General features: G+C 39.4%; 4 protein-coding genes across 5 annotated transcripts; all 4 read left to right on the top strand.

The window, feature by feature from the left end:
• Window positions 1-1,962: 1,962 nt before the first annotated feature.
• Window positions 1,963-4,122, top strand: LOC139630557 (blue-sensitive opsin-like). 2 transcript variants are annotated; one of them, XM_071494125.1, is made up of 5 exons: window positions 1,963-2,415; window positions 2,548-2,683; window positions 2,776-2,941; window positions 3,051-3,290; window positions 3,442-4,122. In XM_071494125.1, the coding sequence occupies exons 1-5, from the start codon at window positions 1,992-1,994 to the stop codon at window positions 3,532-3,534; spliced, it is 1,059 nt and encodes a 352-aa protein (XP_071350226.1). In that variant the 5' UTR covers window positions 1,963-1,991; the 3' UTR covers window positions 3,535-4,122. The 2 variants fall into 2 exon arrangements, with proteins under 2 accessions (XP_071350226.1, XP_071350224.1); XM_071494123.1 differs by having other exon boundaries at window positions 2,515-2,683.
• Window positions 4,123-4,976: 854 nt separating this feature from the next.
• On the top strand, window positions 4,977-7,360 carry LOC139630520 (blue-sensitive opsin-like). Its single transcript, XM_071494064.1, has 5 exons — window positions 4,977-5,495; window positions 5,595-5,763; window positions 5,856-6,021; window positions 6,268-6,507; window positions 7,100-7,360. The coding sequence occupies exons 1-5, from the start codon at window positions 5,117-5,119 to the stop codon at window positions 7,199-7,201; spliced, it is 1,056 nt and encodes a 351-aa protein (XP_071350165.1). The 5' UTR covers window positions 4,977-5,116; the 3' UTR covers window positions 7,202-7,360.
• Window positions 7,361-9,062: 1,702 nt separating this feature from the next.
• LOC139630462 (blue-sensitive opsin-like) lies at window positions 9,063-11,772 on the top strand. The gene is made up of 5 exons (XM_071493934.1): window positions 9,063-9,594; window positions 10,268-10,436; window positions 10,571-10,736; window positions 10,855-11,094; window positions 11,417-11,772. Exons 1-5 carry the CDS (start codon window positions 9,216-9,218, stop codon window positions 11,519-11,521), a joined length of 1,059 nt encoding a protein of 352 aa, XP_071350035.1. The 5' UTR covers window positions 9,063-9,215; the 3' UTR covers window positions 11,522-11,772.
• A 4,994-nt stretch (window positions 11,773-16,766) lies between these two features.
• On the top strand, window positions 16,767-20,260 carry LOC139630741 (red-sensitive opsin). The gene is made up of 6 exons (XM_071494424.1): window positions 16,767-16,937; window positions 18,685-18,981; window positions 19,109-19,277; window positions 19,364-19,529; window positions 19,614-19,853; window positions 19,944-20,260. The coding sequence occupies exons 1-6, from the start codon at window positions 16,835-16,837 to the stop codon at window positions 20,040-20,042; spliced, it is 1,074 nt and encodes a 357-aa protein (XP_071350525.1). The 5' UTR covers window positions 16,767-16,834; the 3' UTR covers window positions 20,043-20,260.
• Window positions 20,261-21,989: the final 1,729 nt, after the last annotated feature.

The following is a 21,989-nucleotide window of genomic DNA, read 5'->3' as shown; positions in this document are numbered from 1 at the left end:
ATTCATATATAAAACTTTATCTGTCCCACTTATGAACAACAACTTACTTCAGATATTGTTTGATAAACTTTTAATTTACAGTCATCTTCATTTAACTAGCTTTTATTCTGAAAGTGTGTTCCTTTGAACTTTTCAAATTACCTCTGTCATTTGTATTAGATTTTAACTCCAGTTTGCAGCAACGCAGGACAGTTAGTTAGGCATGGGGAGTCTGCTTTTGTATTTTGAGGCTCAAGGTAACGAATCACACATTAACCACAACAATCTCTATACAGTAAGCAACAAAGACATGAGTACCACACCCTGCCGAGACCCAGGATCAAATCAGGGACCTTTAAATCTTCAGTCGAACACTCTCCCAACTGACCTATTTCAGCAGCTGTGACGTGTAAGACCCTCCTCAATTGTCAGGGCACATGCCTGCATGATATGCTACAACAATACAGTAGTAATAATGATAAACATAATCATTAACAATTATAATAATACCACTAAATATATATACATACAAATTTAAATACAGTGATGATTCTATTTATGGTACAGTTTTTCTTTATTTTTCAACTTTATAATTTATTGTTACTGTTGAAAAAAATTCCCAGAGTACTCACCTCTGCAGCTTCCTGTCTTTTTTCAAAGGAAGGGGGACAAATCTCTTGTATACCTGTTGCACGAGTCAATAAAAGCCTGTCTGATATAAATATTGAGCACAGGGCGACCTTTAGGTCGCACCACAGAAACCAATAATTGTGATTCCCTATGTAATGATGATTGTGTTTGCACATAATATATATTTGTGTCCAGTAGAAACTAAACAACAATTCACATCTTTAAAACAGTAAGTAATTCATCTCTAGTGTTAGCAGATGAAACGAGAATGCTCCTGACACGCTGTGATACATCTGTCGCTACTTGGCTGTCTCAACACGTGATCTTCAGCACAACAGTGTCCCACAATATCTGATTCTGATGTGGAAAAATACTCCGTGCTAAGATCACATGGGGTAATCCTTTCTTGATCCTGATACGATAATGAAGATAGAGATCATCCATCCTAATACTAACTGAAAGCAGGTTACCTGGGGGACAGATCGAATGTGATTAGCAGTCGTAATAGCTCTGATGACTGGATTACCTGATTCCAAAACAATGTCCTTCCTTGCAGATTGGATCATCATTTGATCAATGGAACCAGCTTGGGCACTGAGATTAGACTCAACTACACTGTTTCCTTATGTGTGCATACATCTTTATGTCAGTACATGTACTATTTATGTGTTTGTGTGTGTGTGTGTGTGTGTGTGTCTGTATGTGTGTACTTGTACTTGATACATAGTAAGGACCAAAAAAAGTATTTTACTAACAGAGTGAGGACATTTTGGGAAAGTGAGGACATTTTGGCCGGTCCTCACTTTTTGAGACACTTTCAAATCACATGTTGAGGGTTAAGACTTGGTTTTAGAGTTATGGTTAGAATTAGGTTTAGGTTAAGGTTAGGGTCAGGGTCAGGGTTAGGCACTCAGTTGTGATGGTTAAGGTTAGGGTAAGGGGCTAGGGAATGCATTATGTCAATGAGTGTCCTCACAAAGATAGAAGTACAAGTGTGTGTGTGTGTGTGTGTGTGTGTGTGTGTGTGTGTGTGTGTGTGTGTATCTCAGTGCAGCGTACTCTTTTTTCTTTCTTTTGACCTGAGATTGTGTCTCAGTGATATAGAACAGGATATAACTGATAATATCCTGAAATCTTTTAATATCCTCTGTCTGTTATCTCACTCTGCACCATGGTTGTAGATGCTGCATTGCTTCTCATGTCATTCCAATCTCATTAACCAAAGTTTTTTTTCGTTTTGGATGTAAATCAAGCAATTAATTACGCAATCATTCAATTAATTAGCTGTTCAGCCAGACGGCCCTATAAATTTACTCGCAGTCCTCTGTAATGGACTGCTACTTACAAGTCCATCTGCAGGAGACTATGTGCTTCACAAGCACATGAAAAGCAAATTCAGATTTTTTTTATTGACACACAGGGCAAAGATGGGGCACAGCCATGATACTGAGCTTCCAGAGGATTTCTATATCCCCATCCCTCTGGATACGGACAACATCACGGCTCTCAGCCCCTTCCTCATCCCCCAGGACCATCTAGCAACCCCAGGCACTTTCTATGCAATGGCCATATACATGTTTTTTATATTTACTGTGGGCACTGCCATCAATGTGCTTACAATTGCATGCACCATGAAATACAAAAAGCTGCGGTCCCACCTCAACTACATCCTGGTGAACTTGGCTGTGGCGAACCTTCTTGTGTCCTGTGTGGGCTCCTTCACTGCCTGCTGCTCCTTTGCATCCAGATATTTCATCTTTGGACCCCTAGCATGCAAGATTGAAGGTTTTATGGTAACGCTTGGTGGTAAGATAAACTTGAGGCACTTATATGATATGATACTTGCTAATAGATAAAAAAACAAAAACAAAGTAGAAGTAATAAAATTTGCATGTATGGTTCCAGGCATGGTAAGCCTGTGTTCTCTGGCTGTGATAGCTTTTGAAAGATGGCTGGTCATCTGCAAGCCACATGGGTACTCTATTTTCAAGCCTGACCACGCCATAGCCTGTTGTGCATTCACCTGGATGTTTTCACTGATTGCCTCAGCACCTCCGCTGTTCGGATGGAGCAGGTTAGTATTACATACACAAACTTACATTTACTCTAATTGTACAGTAAAGCTGGGAGACGTGTACATTCAGTACACTGTGATTGTCTCTCCAGATATATCCCGGAGGGCCTGCAGTGCTCCTGTGGTCCAGACTGGTACACCACAAACAACAAATACAACAATGAATCCTATGTGATGTTCCTTTTCTGCTTCTGCTTCGCTGCTCCCCTCGCCATCATTGTCTTCTGCTACTCTCAGCTACTCATCACACTGAAAATGGTGAGGCAACATTTCAAGAACAGAAACAGAGCAGAAAACATCTGATGATTTGATTGATGATTGTCACAACAGATCACAACAGACGCAACTCACTTCTCCCCATCAACAGGCAGCAAAGGCCCAGGCTGAGTCTGCCTCCACCCGGACGGCAGAGAGGGAAGTGACCAGGATGGTGGTTGTCATGGTGCTGGGCTTCCTGGTGTGCTGGATGCCCTACACCGCTTTCGCTCTGTGGGTTGTGAAAAACCGTGGGCAGTCGTTTGACCTGAGATTTGCTACTATACCAGCCGTCTTTTCCAAGTCGTCTGCAGTCTACAACCCAGTTATCTATGTTTTACTCAATAAAAAGGTCTGCTGGATGTCCCATGAGGTTGAAAACACACAGTTATGGGCAGGACAGCTTAGGACAGCTTAGCAATGAATATGGAATGGCCAGTAATTAAGTTTGTTTAGTGAGAAGAAGAGTTTTTAAGGGTGTGCTTTCCTTTGATGTCTTGCAGTTCCGTTCAGGCTTGAGGAAGATGTTGGGGATGGGTGGAGGCAACAATGAGGAGTCGACAACGCAGTCAGTGACCGAGGTTCAGCCTGCTTAGACTGAACATGTGCACTGTTGTCTTTTTACTGTGAAATGGCTGCACAAGCGGCTGATAATTTGTGTATTATAAATATATACACATGATGATGTCTGTCCATTATCTATACTGCTTATCCGAACCAGCTCACGTGGGGAGCTGGAGCCAGTCCCAGGTGACATTGGGTGAGGGCGGGGTACAACCTGGACAGGTCGCCAGTCGATCACAGGGCTGACGTGTAGAGACAAGCACACTCACATTCATCCCTACGGTCAATTTAAAGTCACCATTTAATGTGCATGTGTTTGGACTGTGGGAGGAAGCCGGAGTACCAAGCGGGAAGCCACGTGGGCACAGGGAGAACTCTACACAGAAAGGCCCCGGGCCCAGGCCCAGGCCCAGGTCCAGAGGGTTCAAACCCAGAACCTTCTTGCTGTGAGGCGACAGTGCTAACCACTGCAACACCGTACTGCCCCTCGCATGATGATGTTTTGTGCAATAAATTGCATAGATGCTGCATTTTATTCCTATAGGGAATGATTAACGTTTTTTGCTGAGCAAATATAACAAAATGAAAAATAAAAAACTTCAGATGAAGGTTTTCAGTCATGCCAGTTTAATATTGCTGTTTTATTTTAATGTTTTGTTTTTAATATCCTTTGCAATTTTGTTGAAACACAATTTCACACTCACCCTCTGGTCTCTGTAATATCTATAACCTGCCTCCTCTGATATACTGATGATGGTGATGTCCTTCTCGCCATTGCTTACAACGAGCACCTTCGACTGTCACACTGTATTTCCAACATCTTAAGCACCTTTAAGCTCAGGGAAGGAGGCAAAATGCCAAAAAGGTAACACAAAGCTTGAGTTAAACCGGTAGAGTGGATTGCAAAGGGCTACAGCACATGAGATTATCAGATTTAATGTTAATGGAAACCAGATTAGCAGAAAAGGACCTGCTGTGCTCTTCTTTAAGAAGATGGGATTAACCTGTTTAACAAGGCTTCGATGATAAAAACAAATGGGCATGTATATCCACACAGGGCATGGTGTACACATTTTTGCACATATGCATACTGATGTGTGTGTGTTCATTAATTCAGATGCTTGTGGGTAATGTTTCTGCAACTGACTAAAACTCAAAATTCTTACTGTGAGCCCAGTGTGATGAGGCTCCTAACAGCACGATGTGGGTAACTTTCAGCATTCATATTCACAATTTAGATGATTATCTCTATATTGTCTTGTCTTTATATTATATCTCTTAAGTAGTTTTCAATTGGCCACAACATTTGCGGATTATGATCTCTTTGGCAGCACAGCCAAAAGGGAAAACCACTAAATGACTTACACCCTAACACTCAATTAAATTAATCAATTAATTATACAGTCAATTTGGCTTTTAAATTGGATGATGGGCATCCTGTGACCATTTATAAAAGTCCACCCTCAATAAAGGGCAGACATCAGAGATGGTCAGAACGTGGCCACTTCAGCAGGCTTGTTCACCTCTTTTATCTTTTATTCTTTTTTTATATGCTATATAGATAAAACAAGGAAAACACACAGCTTTCATCAATAATTATACAGAAAGAGCAAAATGAGGGCGAATCGTGGTCTGGAGCTGCCAGAGGACTTCTGGATACCCATCCCTCTGGACACCAACAATGTCACATCACTCAGCCCTTTCCTGGTTCCCCAGGATCACCTGGGGGACTCGGTCACCTTCTACAGCATGTCAGGATTTATGTTCTTCGTATTCGTGGTTGGCACTGGCATCAACACTCTCACCATTGCATGCACCATGAAATACAAAAAGCTGCGGTCCCACCTCAACTACATCCTGGTGAACTTGGCTGTGGCGAACCTTCTTGTGTCCTGTGTGGGCTCCTTCACTGCCTGCTGCTCCTTTGCATCCAGATATTTCATCTTTGGACCTCTAGCATGCAAGATTGAAGGTTTTATGGCAACGCTTGGTGGTAAGATGAAGCTGAGGCACATTCATAGGATTAAGATACTGGGGTTTTAACAAGGTAATAAATGTAAAAAAAAACTTGCTGTACTGTATATCGTTCCAGGCATGGTAAGCCTGTGGTCTCTGGCTGTGGTCGCTTTTGAAAGATGGCTGGTCATCTGCAAGCCACTCGGGAACTTTATCTTCAAGCCTGACCATGCCGTAGCCTGTTGTGTATTCACCTGGGTGTTTGCACTGATCGCTTCAGTTCCTCCGCTGTTCGGATGGAGCAGGTAAGCAACAGGAACCAGTCAACACACTGAAATTCATCTTGCAACCAGGAAGTGGGGATGTATAGTCAATGCCCTCGTGATTGTCTCTCCAGGTATATCCCAGAGGGCCTGCAGTGCTCCTGTGGTCCAGACTGGTACACCGCAAACAACAAATACAACAATGAATCCTATGTGATATTCCTTTTCTGCTTCTGCTTTGCTGTTCCCTTCACCACCATTATCTTCTGCTACTCTCAGCTGCTCATCACACTGAAAATGGTGAGGCAAACAAAAATGACCTTAAATTTATATCAAGCTTAAATATAGTGACTGAAAAGGGTTTTAAATAGACATAACCTTTATTGCTGACATAAAAAAAACTTTACATTACTTCTGTAGAACTGGTTCTGACAGATTCAGTACAATTGATAAAGGCGTAGCCCTTACAAGCATGCTTCAAATACAAACTGAACCAAAGTGACATTTCTTTCATCTTTGACCCATCTCACTTCTCCCCATCAATAGGCAGCAAAGGCCCAGGCTGAGTCTGCCTCCACCCAGAAGGCAGAGAGGGAAGTGACCAGGATGGTGGTTGTGATGGTGCTGGGCTTCCTGGTGTGCTGGATGCCTTATGCCTCCTTTGCTATTTGGGTTGTGAACAACCGTGGGCAACCGTTTGACCTGAGACTGGCCACCATACCTTCCTGCTTCTCGAAGGCCTCCACAGTCTACAACCCAATTATCTACATCCTCTTCAATAAACAGGTCTGTTAAATATCAGGTCAAATGCCTGATTTGCTGAAAGGAAACATATGGGACAATGTTTAAGGAGGACCTGATGTGGAATCCCATCAACCCTTTTGGGGCCTTAACCAAGTGGCCATAAATAGTCTCTGTGTATCTTACTGCATCCTCTGTCTCAGACAGACACCTCAGTCTGAAATACATGAAAGCAGCATAAAGCAGACAGTATAGTGATTCATTGGTGCCACATTTTAAAGGATTCACATCTTTGATCAAACTTTGAATCCACTTTGAGAAATACCTCAGTATTAAACATTCAAGTCGCCCCTTTGCTGTGATGGTGATGTTAATCAAAACTACTATGTGTAGAGGAATGATGATGATGGCACTTTTTTTTATTGGTAGAAAAATGTGATAATTCTACTGAAAATTGTTCTGCCAAAGTCTCTTTTTTTAAATTCTAGATATTTGTGCTTCATCCTCTCAGTTATGTTCACACATGATGATGAAGATAGCTGGAGAAGAACAAAGGGCTAGATGCTGGACTTTGCAGAGACTTTTTGGTGTTGCAAGGAAAAAACTTTTACAATTTGTCTTTTTTTTCGTGTTTCAGTTCCGCTCATCCATGATGATGATGCTGGGGATGGGTGGAGGTGAAGAGGAGTCGTCAACAACACAGTCAGTGACTGAAGTCTCCAAAGTTGGGCCTGCTTAGACTGGCTGATTTCTCTGCCACTAATGATTTGTGAATTGTAAATAACAATGAAGATATGTATGTTCTGTCATATGAAAAATGTTTGTTCAAGGTTGTGATTCAAGTAAAACATTATAAATACTCTGCAAGATGAAAAGTAATTAAAAAAAAGCAAATATGTTCATAGTGTCTGTTTATTGCCTATACTGGGAAAATAACACATTCACTGGTTTCAAGATCAAGATCAAGATCAAGATCAAGATCAAGATTCATGTATTTGTCATTGATCTTTGTGTACATACATATATAAAGAAAAATGAAAAAACTGTTCTCTACCAGCCACTTGCAGTGCTATATTCAATACTTAGAAAAATAAATACATAAAAACCAGCTTTAAAATACCTGTAAGTACTATGTTTAGTTAGTTAAAAATTTTTAAGTAAAGTGCAATAATGCTTTAAGGTACCTAATATTGTTGCAGGACATCATTACTTACTGAGATATTCAAATAATTTATATATAATATATATTTTTTCTTTTTTTCCCTTTTTTTTGAACTTAGACAAATATTGTACTTTTGACTCCAATGCATTTCTTTGAAGAACTTTTTACAGCAGAGCTTTTAGTCAGTGGAATGAATTTTATTTTATTTTAAAAATGTCATAGACCACACACTGTGTTAGTCACAGGAGAAAACCAATTACTGCCCACTCCTCCACTGTCAGCCATGTTGTGCTTGTTGCTTTTTTGAACACCTTAGTTTGAACTAAATGATGGCTACATTAGATGAGGCAGAACACCATGGCCTCATCTTAATTCCATGTTTACGAGTTTTAGAAATAGAGAAAGATTCCTTTCATTTTAAAGGTTTGCTGTTTATCACAACTAAACTTCATCACTGCCTCCAAAAATAGGCAGTGACATACTCGAGAAAGCATGTCGAGGCATATAGACAAACTTTTAAACAGATAGCTGACTGTCCTTTTGTTGATTCAACTGTTTGGGTTTTTATGACTATTTCTACAGGCGTTGTATCATATTCTACAAACTGTTTATTCCACAGGTTCTGCAGTCAGTCAGTCATTCAGCAGCACGTTGTTTCAGAGTCATTAGGTTCTGTAAATGCTCTGTGGAAAATCACAACAATGCGCTGACATAAAAAAATGTAGGCTACTTTTGAATACCTCTGTGTTTTTAAAAGTAAGTACTCTGGTACTTTGACTCAATTAAGAATCTGACAGGAGTATCTAAACTTTCACTCAAGTAATAAAGCTGTGTACTTTGTCCACTTCTGGTGACTGTAAATTAAAAATTCTCACGGAAAAGTATCTAGTGTGATTGGAATTCTAATTAAAGTGAGGCAACAATTTTTCAATCAACAAGTTAACCAAATTAACAAATTGTTTAGAGAGTGTTATACAAAACACGTTTTCAAGTTCCATAAAACGTTTTTCTTTATAGCATTATCTGGCTTATGATTTTTATTGTTAAGTTCTCATACATAAGGAGAAACAGGGAAACTACTTCTTTGAAAATATTCATACTATGCCAAGTGGCTTGAGGTAAACCACTGCAACCTGGATTACTGAAGTCAAAATGCCTGCTGACCTGCTGACTGACCTCCTGAACATCACATCGTGATCAGATTAGATGATTCACAGACACAGGGCTCTTCCACTGCGTTGTAATGGGATGATCTCTGTACCTCTGTATTAGCTCAAATGTGTTGCGATTGGAGTGGCGACTTGACATGTATACGTATAGTCTGTGTGTGTGTGCGTGGCTTGTGAACCAAAGCTTTAAATCTCCTCCTTGAGCCAGTTAAGTTGAGCCTGAGTATTATTTAAAGTTCCTATAAATGCAGCTTTAACTCCGCATCCGAGACACAAACATCCACGAGAAGACAGTAAAGCATCACATCTCGCATTAGTATTTCGATTATAAGGAAATCATCTGTAGCCTTTGAACAATAGTACCATTTTAACATCTTTTTGAACCGTGCTTTAATTTTTATTTGACCAGCACCCAGAACAACATGAGGGGAAATCGTCCTGTGGAGTTACCAGAAGACTTCTGGATCCCCATCCCTCTGGAAACCAACAACATCACGTCCCTTAGCCCGTACCTGGTTCCCCAGGATCACCTAGGAAGCCCAGGAATCTTTTATTCCATGTCAGCTTTTATGTTTTTCCTGTTTGTGACTGGTACGGCCATCAATACGCTTACTATCATGTGTACTGCTCAACATAAGAAGCTCCGGTCTCATCTGAACTACATCCTGGTGAACTTGGCTGTGGCAAACCTCCTCGTCTCCTCTGTGGGCTCCTTCACCTGCTTCTACTGCTTTGCCTTCAAATACATGATTCTCGGTCCAATCGGGTGCAAGATTGAAGGATTTACAGCAACTCTTGGTGGTAAGCAGCATGAGGAATTGGATAAATGCAGTACTATCATAGAGGCAGTCATTTTCCCAATTTATATTATAAATGCAAAGATTTTTATAGGTATAAGATATGATATACTTATGTTGATTACCTGTAAAGCACAATTACACACTGCAAAATCTGACAAGGTGATCTAGAAAACCAATTGCTTTGAAAAAAACTATAACTATTTGTCTTGAGTTATGTTGACTTTATATTCACTTGTTAAGTTTACTTAAAATTTAGTTGTGTCTACTTAGCTATAATCATGAGGCTGAATGCAACCTGAGATCAGACCCAAGCATAAGCCTAGAGACCGTTCCTTCATCTAGGAACTAAAAAAAAATCGATGGCCGCATTAGAGGTAAACCAGTACAACCTGGGTTATTATTATTTCAGCTGAAGGAGAACACATTATAAGTTAGAAACATCTTCTTAAGACTTACTTTTAGTGTAATAACTTCTGGTTATGTGTACATCTGGGCCAAATGTGTCCTGAAGTCTGGAATAATAGATCACAGACAACTCAGACCCAGAATATGTTTCATCCATGTATTTAAACTGGTGCTGATATTTAAAACGCAGCTTTGTCATGTTGTTATAAGTTGCAGCTCAGTGAGGGAAGTGTGATCTGTGTCATTTATTCTTTTCTGTCTTGTTCCAGGTATGGTGAGCCTCTGGTCTCTTGCTGTGGTAGCTTTTGAAAGATGGCTGGTTGTCTGCAAGCCACTCGGGAACTTTGCCTTCAAACCTCACCATGCCATAGCTTGTTGCGCAGCAACTTGGGTATTTGCTTCGTTTGCTGCAGTTCCTCCTCTGGTTGGATGGAGTAGGTCAGTATCTAAAGACTGAACACAGTCCAGTTTTATTCATTTTTTATAGTAGTCCTATTATCCTCAATAAATTCCAACTGTTATTGTCCTGCAGTATATTCACAGACAGATTGTTTCTTTGTCTTTCTCTCCAGGTATATCCCAGAGGGCATGCAGTGCTCCTGTGGACCGGACTGGTACACAACTAACAACAAGTTTAACAACGAGTCCTATGTGATGTTCCTCTTCTGCTTCTGCTTTGCTGTCCCTTTCGCTACCATCGTTTTCTGCTACTCACAGCTGCTTTTTATGCTGAAATCGGTAGGTTATCTATCGCTGCCTGTGGGGTTTAGGTAGACTGCAGGAGAAAGAAGGATTTGAGTTTACATGTGAGTCCCTCAGACCGACCACTGGATTTTGTACTTCTCCCCATCAACAGGCAGCAAAGGCCCAGGCTGAGTCTGCCTCCACCCAGAAGGCAGAGAGGGAAGTGACCAGGATGGTGGTTTTGATGGTGCTGGGCTTCCTGGTGTGCTGGATGCCTTATGCCTCCTTTGCTGTTTGGGTTGTGAACAACCGTGGGCAGTCATTTGACCTGAGACTGGCCACCATACCTTCCTGCTTCTCGAAGGCCTCCACAGTCTACAACCCAATTATCTACATCCTCCTCAATAAACAGGTGGGTTCACTGTCATGTATTCACTCTGGTTTAAAAGCTACTTAGAAGCAGTGGATTAGCTCTGAAGTCGCACTGAATTTAAATATAAAGGAGATGAGGAGAAGTCTAATGGCGCCCTCCAATGGTGGCTTTCAAAACATACAGAGAGCTTCTCCTCAGATTTTTATTTCTTGATTGATTTGAATTTCATGGATTTAAAAAAAAAAAAAAAATCAGAATAAAGTCATCTCATATTGTTTCAGTATGTATCCCCAAAGAAGTCACTCTGTAATTACATGAGATACCGGAAGACCAACTTTTTTCCAATCATTTTCTTTTTCAGTTCCGCTCATGTTTGAAGAAGATGCTGGGGATGAGCGGAGGCGATGATGAGGAGTCATCGACAAGTCAATCAGTGACAGAAGTCTCTAAAGTTTCACCGGCTTAAATTACTGTCCGTCACACACTGTAAATAGCACTGAATGTACAAATACTAAGACAAATGGAATGTATTATTATTATTACAGATAGAATAAGACATGCAAAGAGAAATGTAAAAAAAAAACCCCAAAACAAAACAAAAAAAAAAAAAAAAAAAGAAAAAAGAAGAAGAAATAAATAATTGATTCCAGCGGTGAAGTGATTATTTGTGTCTTCACTCCGAGAATCGCTGCAGGTGTAAATGATAAAAAAAAACAATGAAACGTGTCATCTCTTTGGTCTTGTATTCTATCCTAAATTCTAATGTGAGAATTTAGACACAAAGAAGAAGAAATGACGTTTCAGGTCACTGGAAACCCATAGTAGTTATTACTTAATTAATGTTGACAAGTGGAAGGAAATGCTTGTAAGACCCGTAGAGCGATTGTTGTGTCGGCTCTTTCGCATGTGTGTGAAAAAACTGATCTAACAGAGAATTAATAAACAGCTGAATCTCAGTTTGAGAAATGATTGAAAATGTGGGGAAACATTAAGAATGCGTGTTCTTCTCTAACTGAAGCACTTTTCATCTACAGTAACACAATGTGAGGCAGCCAAAGTCAGTGAGACAAACATACAACACTATGCTCCTACTCCTACATGATTTTTAGAAGAAAAGGATGTCGTGCAGTTTGACAAAGACGCCCAAACCAAACACACATCTCTGCTTTATTTAGATCGCCTGGATTTTGTTATGTTGCACAGCAAAGTCTCAAAATGCAAACTTTACTTCCAAGTCACTGTGGACATTTTGAAATCTTGCCTCAATCAAAACGTCAGCAGTGAGCTAGAAAGAAAATTTGCAATGAAATGTATTTTGAGGGAAGATTCAAGCACGAGACAAAGATAAAATAAAAAACACAGTAGCATAGTGAGTATACAAACATGAGTACAGAATTGTGTATTTGACATACAGACACTCCGATGTTTCAAATGTTTTTTATGAGGGGAAGTGATAAGATAAACACATGGTTGGCTGCATCATGCAAAAACTACAACATGCGGTATGAACTTTCAGTACCACATGGTACAAGGAAAAGTCCTCAAGGAGAATGTGCATCAACCGCGTCCTTCATCTTCTGCTGTCCGTCTGGCAGAGCCGCCACTGCGCCAGCTCTGCTACTGCCTCTGCTTCTTTCAAATCTGAGGAGAATGCACCGTTTTCTGCGGAATCATTCATCAGTTTATTCAAATGTGTGCAAAACACCACATGGCAGCGATGTAAAAGACGCAGACCAGTTCCTCTGTCAGCCCACACATTGCACCACAGCACAGCTGCCGATATCGATCAAAACTGGACCACAATCAATGTCTTGATTTAGTTTTTATTCATTTATTTTATTATTTCGACCTGAGATAATGTGTCTAGTAGAAAGACACAGATTCAGATTAATCCAGTCTCCTATTGACCACAGGGTTACACGGACTTTACTCGTTTACTCACCAAGCAGAGGCTTAAAGGCTTTACCTTACAGAGTTCACAGGATAACTTAACAGGAACACACACACACACACACACACACACACATCTCTGCATACAGTACTATCACTACCAATTTTCAATAACAGAAATAAAATATTTTATCATGATAAATATCTCACTGTTTAAACTTGTTATTTGCACTTGTTTTTTTTTTTTTTCAAATGCTTTAGCACAATAAGATAAAGAGGGTTAGCTGAATGGGATTACTCAGTAATCTCAGTCTAGGCACTTACACTAGTCCCTGTGTTGACAAAGAGCAAAAGTTCATGTGAAACATCTTTACAATAAAAGATGTGGGATTGTTTTCAGATAGCATTAGTCTGAATAGATATGGTCATACTCTTCAGATTTACATCAGATATATTAAAATAAGATGTTTAAAAACTAGTGTTGTTGAAAACACCTTTCTCAGTGATCTAACAAACTGTTTCCTGTACAGAACATATACAAAAACTGTGAATATTAAATATGTGGTTACATGTTGTCTGCCTGTCATGCTGCTGAGACAAGATGGAAATGACTCAATCAATACTTGGAAATACCATAATCACAACTGCGTCTGGGTGTCTGGCCTCCGTAGGACAACTGTGCTGCAGAGAAAAGCACATCGCTCGTCAACGCACGCACACACAGATCTGAGAGAAGGATTATTGCCTGATGTGAAGTGAACATGAGGCCGTAAAATAACAGAGTGGGACACAGCTCTCTTCACACCAGTGTAATTATCCAGGGTCATCAACTGTCACTACTCATGTAGACCACCTGCTGTTCAGACCGTGAGTACATTAACCAGACTTTCACCCTCGGTCATGGTGGCCCATGGAGATTCCTGTCGGTAGTCGGGAGCAAATCTGAGTTCTGCTAGTAGTGAACTTTTACCAAACATGAATAGTACAGAACTAGCGGAATTCCAGACCTACCCTCGAAACATCCCACAACCACATGGAAATAACAAATACAACTTCACCTCTTTGATCATAAGTACATTTACATTAAGATACTGAAACTAGAACACTCTCCCCTGAGATACTGATGTCACATATTATGAACATAGATACATTTAGAAATAGTGGAAAACAAAAGACAAGTTTACAGATTTCTTCAGTTTCAGGCTCCATCCTCTTCCTCATGTACAGTCCTTGTCCCACATGGAGTTCTTCTCAAACCTGCGGGCAGCTACCTGCACATTGACGTGGACACAGAATCGACAGATTGAAATAAACCACGTGAGTAGCTTGGGTTAAACTGCTTTCCCCTGAAGTGAACTGTCATTCCGGAGAGATTAAAGTGTTACAACGTGAGTATGCCAGAAGTAATTACTTCTCTTTTAATCTGTTTTGTGGAAGTACCTGAGTTGTCCGTATAATCTGCTTTGGTCTGCTGAGACATTAGAAATCTTAACCTGCATTTCACACGGTCAACATGGTGCTGATTAGAGGTTGAGCACCAGAAGGAGAGAATCTACTACATCTGCCAATTTACAAGGCTTTCGACAAGATACACTGCTCTTAATCAGGCAATGCTGGACAAACCTGTTTTGAAAAACCTTAAAATGAAAGATAAATGATCCACAATCAAGGATCTTCTAAAATGCTTCTCTCTACAGTGCTATGCAAATGCATATTTGAAATGTATTTGAAAACCTGACAACTAATACAAAATAATTTTGCATGAGAATAAGGACATACAGAAACGTTAAATAGAGATAAATAAACAAACATATTTACATACCCAGTAAAATTAGCTAACAAGATAAAACAATAATTTTGGAAATTAGACCGCCCTATTTCTTATTTCTTTAATCTTAATCTTTAATTTTCTGTGACAACATTTTTCCACCTTCAGTGTAAGGTGTCAGTCGGGCCTTCTGATGTTATGACTTGTATTGGTGCTTTTTTTTTTTTTTTTTTATCCGTTTAATTTTTGGAGTGCTTTTAAAAGATAAATAAATAAATAAATTAATTCCCCATTGCTCTCCCTCATTAAAATGGCCCTTTGAACTAATTGCTAATAATGAATAAAAAACGCAGTAGATAAAAGTATGTTTAAATGAATGACTGGCCTGAATGTCAGATAATGTTTTATTTTCATTGCTACTGTTGTTCTTCTTTTTCATATCGCACAGATGTTAACGATGCTCCATGAGTGGCGAATACTGCAGGTCCCAGCTATCAGGCAACTCTCAGGTAGAATATTTATGATTTATTAAATAAAACACCTGGCCAGCCTGCACAGGTTAGGACATCTCTGCTAGTGGTACAGCCTTTACAGTTACACAGTTACACAGTTAAATGACGCGGTTTGAAAACGACTGCACTTGCCGTTTTGAAAGGAGGCAAACTGAGAAGGAAAGAGTAATGCCCAACTTGAAACTGCGAACTGAAAAACGAGTGGTGGATACACCAAACGTATTCGCTCGTACGAGGTGGGGTTTGTTTGTTTTTTTTCCAACAAAGCCTTTATTTTTACAAAAGTGAAATGGTACCGCTTACATTTGAGTCACATGCCATGACATCCAAACACACTGCAGACTGTTATCTCCCAAAAGTGGCTGCTGCCATATGCAAGGGATTTGGCTTTCTGTCACCAGACGCCCTTGTTGCCTTCGAGTAAATACTGCAGTGGCTATCACGGTGAAATCACCATCCCAGCAGTTAGGAGATGCTGGAAATCCATCGCCATGTTTACTTGGAATCATGTCGTGAGAGAAGAAAACCCAGCTTTGTTTGCATCACTCAATGGAGACACAGACCTTCGCCACTGTGTTGACTCCATGAGGAGATCGATATGTTAAAATACCCTCTGATGTGTAATAATTTCGGATTATTTTATTGCTATTTTGTTGACTGTTATCTAAGACAATAAAGATATTCATTTCCTCACTGATGCAAAGCAAATAACCTGTGCACACCTATCATGCTGTTTAATTGTGCCATTCTTCCACAAGTGTTCTTCTTTTCAGCCACTCCCCATAAATCTGGATGCACTTTGTCCTTGCCATGAGGGCTATGATGTAAGTAACAGGATGAGAGGAGTATTAAAATCCTGTGATCTGAGTTGACCTCTCTTTCCGGAGGGTTTAAAGATGTCTTACATCTCCCACATGTCAACAACTCCAACTGTCCCAGTTATAGTTCCGTGGATTTCCACATGTCCACTTAAGCTGCTTTAAGACTCGGTCGTCTTCTCATACCGAACAGAGGCCCACGCATACTTATCATACACAATGTGAAATCATGGCGATGTGCACAATTCTCCAGTGTTTGTTTAGATTTCACAAATTCACTTAATACTATGCATCGGATACAGTTCATGATATTAAGTGTTCCGATGTATAATTACTCCTCTGCATCCAACAGCATAAGAAAACCAACATTCACTTTAAAGCTTTAATGATAATTTTATTACTTTTATAATATTACTTTGCTTTTTTAATATTGTCTGATTCAGGACTCAATAAAGGAAAAACAGTGGCTCGAAATGTATGTATGTGTTAGTCAAAGCTCTGGCAGCTAATCTCTGATCTAACTGACTGGATGGAAATCCGCTCTCAAACAAGATTATTCTGGCATTTTGTGTCCTAACCCAGTTAGCTGATAGTTTTAATTACAGTTCAAAATAAGTTGATTGCTTCGCCGCTACGTGTCACATAATGGGGGTAATTTGATTGTGATCTAATCCTCTCACAGGTCTCTGAAGCACAGGTATAAAAGCTAAAGTCAGATGAGTAACACCAGCCACTCAAGGAGGTTGTAGGTGAAATCAAAGTGCTGCTGAGGGCCTCCTTCTAAGATCACAATGGCAGAAGAGTGGGGACAGCCAATGTTTGCTGCCAGGCGGCACCATGAAGATACCACAAGGGGATCTGCCTTTGCTTACACAAACAGCAACAATACCAGAGGTACAGTATTATCTTTTTATTTTTTTTCAGTAATATGATGAGAATGTTAACTATATGAGGGATTGGTAGAAAAATAAGCTCCTACAAATGGGGATGTTAATAATGGATCCAGCAGAAGCTGAACATCTTTTCCATGCTGGTGTCTAGCAGTGATCCTGTACGCGCTGTGCTTACTTTTTCTTCTTATGATTTGATTTGTTTATTTCACTAAATGAGGGAATCTGTTGCCTGTTGCTTAATGCCAAACCTTTTTGGAGATTTCAAAATGTTGATACACATTATTTCATGTGCTTATAACCCAAAAATATTAAGGGTAACAAAAAAAAATGCAGTGTACTACTGTTTTATAGTTATTATTAGAGAGGAAAGCAGATGACATGTAGCGAAAGGCCTCCGGCTGGACTCGAACCTGAACCGCTGCGGTTAAATGTAAGGGCTGAAGAGCTGCACTCTAGCAGATGAGCTATCGGCACACAACACTGTCTGGTTACTCTTACTTCTAAAAATCAAACATACATGTATTTTATCAGCGCACAGCACTTGTCGGCCTGCTGCTCATTGATAAACTTCTCCAATCCAGTTGAAGGCTATAACTAGGTTGGTTCTACTTGACATTCGATTATTCACAGCACAGGATACGAGACATAGTCTATTGCTGCATTTTGTCTTCAAATATGGGACTATCCTGCATTACATGGGACGAGTGGCAAACCTAAAGGTTGTCTACAAGTGGTGCATAATATGAAATATAATCCTGCCCGCACCACTTTAAAAAATGAACTTCAGAGGTCTGTTATACGACTGTATATTCCTGCATAAACCTAAATTTAATGGCTCCAGGTTATTTTAAAAGGTTGCTAATACTAACAGTCCCACTGAGATCAACACCCAACATATGAGAGATTGAGTTTCAATTAGAACCTGATTCAAATGTAATTATTTACCAATGTATTTTTATTTTTGTTTTTATTATTATTTTTAACTTTTAAGGCAGTTCATTGACTTCATAAAATTAGACAAAAAGAAATTCAAGTCAGTATAGCTTACATTTATAAAATGTTTTATATTTTGTACTTATTTAAAATCTCACGAGATCAATAATATTATATTTGGAGTGGCATTATATGATTTAAAGGATATATTGCTAAATTCCCTCTATTAGGCATTTTAACAATTTGATATCAGCAAGAATTAATACTGCAGTGGTGTGTCATATTTAATTGACATTTTACAATGTTTTTGTACAGTATAATCTCATAAGGCTGCTGCATGCTGAACTGAGACAGACACAGAGCATTGTCTCACATAAACTAAAAGAAAAAAAAAATCTGTGTCCGAGGCATTAAATAAGACAGTGTGAAGATATACAGTTCTTTTGTAGACCTCTTATTTTATTTACTTTTATTTTTTGGATGTATTTTCAGCATCCCTGTGCTTAAGGCAGCTTTAAGTATAATCTGATTCAAATGTAATGCAGTTAGCATTGTTATATATTTTCCTAAACACAGGTTTTAGAGTTAAACAGTTTGGTGATAAGGAATATATGAGTTATTGTACAGCACTGTTCAAAAGTTATAAAATTTTGACTCGTCATTTTGTCAATGACAAGACAGATTGTGTTATTTACATTGTTACATACAGTAAATTTAACATTAAGTATATAAATATCTTGTGGCTAAAAAAGGACAACATGTACTTTACAGATTATGAAATGGTGAGACTATATAAGATTGCTTTTTTTTTTCAGATCCCTTTGAGGGCCCCAATTACCACATTGCTCCTCGATGGGTTTACAATCTTTCAACACTCTGGATGTTTTTTGTGGTCATTGCATCAGTCTTCACCAACGGTCTGGTCTTGGTGGCCACAGCAAAGTTCAAGAAACTCCGTCATCCACTGAACTGGATCTTGGTCAATCTTGCAATTGCTGATCTTGGAGAGACAGTTTTTGCCAGCACAATCAGTGTATGCAACCAGTTCTTTGGTTACTTCATTCTGGGACACCCAATGTGTGTCTTTGAGGGCTATACCGTCTCAGTTTGTGGTAAGTTTTTATTTTTCTCTGTGATTGAAAAGTGTTTGGAAACAGTTAATTAGGGGAGGTTTATTGGTCACATGTTATCAGACTGTGAGAGAAATACCTTTTCTGAGTTTCTTACTTCTTTACACAGGAATCGCTGCTCTGTGGTCCCTGACTATCATTTCCTGGGAGAGATGGATAGTTGTGTGCAAACCTTTTGGAAATGTCAAGTTTGATGAGAAATGGGCCTCAGGTGGAATTATCTTCTCCTGGGTGTGGTCAGCCGCATGGTGTGCTCCCCCCATCTTTGGCTGGAGCAGGTAGCCCACTTTGATTTATTTGTTTTTTAAAAATCTGAGCGTTGAATTTATTGGGGAATCATAAACTAAACATGTTCTTGCATCAGGTACTGGCCTCATGGACTGAAGACCTCATGTGGACCTGATGTATTCAGTGGAAGTGAAGACCCTGGAGTTCAGTCCTACATGATTGTTCTTATGATTACATGTTGCATAATTCCCCTGGCTATTATCATCTTGTGCTACCTTGCTGTCTGGTGGGCTATCCATACTGTAAGTAACCTGTGGTTTAACACTTCAGTTTAAGTAGATCCCAGCCTGGCCGACTCTCACACTGTGTTGTTTTGTTGACCACAGGTGGCCATGCAGCAGAAGGAATCAGAGTCCACCCAGAAAGCTGAGAAAGACGTATCCAGGATGGTGGTTGTCATGATCGTGGCATATTGTGTGTGCTGGGGACCTTACACCTTTTTTGCCTGTTTTGCTGCAGCCAACCCTGGCTATGCCTTCCATCCTCTGGCTGCTGCCATGCCTGCATACTTTGCCAAGAGCGCCACCATCTACAACCCAGTCATCTATGTCTTCATGAACCGACAGGTGGGCACAAGAATCACAATGCTGCACACAGCAGTCACAAATGTGTTTGATTTACATTTTTAACCCACCTTTTTATTCTCTCTATATCAGTTCCGCACATGCATCATGCAGCTCTTTGGCAAAGAAGTGGATGATGGCTCTGAAGTATCCACATCAAAGACAGAGGTCTCCTCCGTGGCTCCTGCATAAACCTCCGTTTTCTGTGTTTTGAAAAAAATCTGAGAAGCAATTGTACAGTAAATATTTATTGTTTTTTTTTCTTCTTTTTCTAGTAAATATAGCTTTCTGGCAAATGGAAAAACAAAAAAATACATATATATATAACAAATGAATGCATGATTATGACTTTTTTTCAGAGGAAAAAAAAATTCAAGCATATTAAAAGCTTCCATTTGGTGATGCTACAATGATTGTCCTTATCACTAGTTAACATTAGTGTTTAGTAAGATACTTTACAAAGGTTGTACTCCGTGTGAGAAGTTTTCTAGTGGGAAAACAAATGTGGCAAAAGTACTTGATTGAATTAGGCATTAATTCTGAGCCAGGAGTCCAAGATTACCCTCCTCGAACTTCTTTGTCTGGGACCCGGGAATAATGTTGGCAGAGAAATACTCTGTGACTTTCACACTTTCAATAAGATTAGTTAAAGTGCGGTAATCTTACTTAGTTACTGACATGAAAACACTGTGTGTAGAGGAACACACTGCAAACTTTACAACAATACTGCGCTGTAATCAACCTATGGTTTGAAAATATGAGTGAAAGAAGAAAAGTTACCTTTTTTCCTTATGGAGAAGCCAAAGGCAAAACATATCTGCCTCTGTTAAAACTGCATTCATAAGAGTTGTTTAGATGAACATTATGTCAAATGCTAATGCTGACACGTAACGTGAAATGGGTTGCTCTAAACCATGGAGAAAAACTAAATGACCTATCTCTGCAGCTCAACTGAGATTTTAAGCCTCTTTCAGCACATTTTTTGGTTTAAACACTGTATATAGCAGTTTTTAAGAACGCAAACTCATAATTCTTCACGACAGACAAGAGAAGTTAGTGAACAGCAAGTCAGCATAGGTGTTTATACCACCTAAAAGCAATGCTAATGTTGCTTTTTCTCTGTCCCCTTGTGGCCAAAATTTATGGATGTAGCTTTAAACGTTATCTAGCTCCCAATTGTGTTCCCATTTTATCAAATGTTGTTACAGTTCCCTGATGAATATTTGGAAGTCCACTGTGAATTATATTAATATTTACTATATTAATATATACTTTGACAATATTATAGAGTTAGCTGTAGCTCAGTAGTTAGAGTAGGTCATCCCCTAATTTAAAGGTTGGTGGTTCAATCCTCAGCTTGTTTTTTTCCCATTTCCTACTTGTTATTTGCTGTGAATTTTTTAAACTAACATTCAATCAATCTGACATACAGTGGAAGCTTGTAGCAGATCTAAAACTAAAAGCCATCTTTGGTCTGCCATCTGCTAAGCCATCTTGTGGCTAAAGGTGTTATCCACATAATCCACTATTCTTTATTATACACCAGACCTTATGTTTAATGTATTACTGCCAGGAGAATGTGCTACAACGTTCACTTGTGGATTAAAGGTGTAGGCAGAGATGAAGAGCCAGTCAACTGATTCTCAGCTGGACAATGCACATCTTGAAGCGCTGCCCATCTGCCGGTCTTGCACAGGAGCTTGTTGTCTGAACACTGACCATCCAACATAACTTACTCATAGGAATTAATAATGTAAAGCAAATGTTTTAATTGTTTTAAAAGCACAACCCATGATCTAACAGTAAACCACACAAAATTCAATGGCAGCCTTTTAATACAGGACCTAACAACAACTAGGTTAATTCTAAATCAGTGTCAAAGAAAATAAATGGACCTTCAAAGGATGTAGAAATAGTCAGTCAGTCAGTGGACAAGTGGAACATTATGTCATGAAGTTGAGACGGCTTTAGACAGTGTGCACGTCTGAGATTCAATCCAGGCTATCAGTAATACTTACCTGTTGCCCACGCTGTTGAAGGTACAGGGTTCACTGGTTTACTGACTTTGGCTTGAAGAGTTCAGAGGAAATTTTGGCAGCTGAACACACTCACACATATACACATACAGTATATTTGCAT

This window comes from Trachinotus anak, unplaced genomic scaffold (assembly GCF_046630095.1).
Source record: "Trachinotus anak isolate AG129_WGS33_773 ecotype Australia unplaced genomic scaffold, CSIRO_AGI_Tana_v1 ptg000013l, whole genome shotgun sequence".
Lineage (NCBI taxonomy): Eukaryota > Metazoa > Chordata > Actinopteri > Carangiformes > Carangidae > Trachinotus > Trachinotus anak.
Note: the sequence above shows the minus strand (reverse complement) of the source record. Positions and strands in the feature narration are given on the sequence as shown.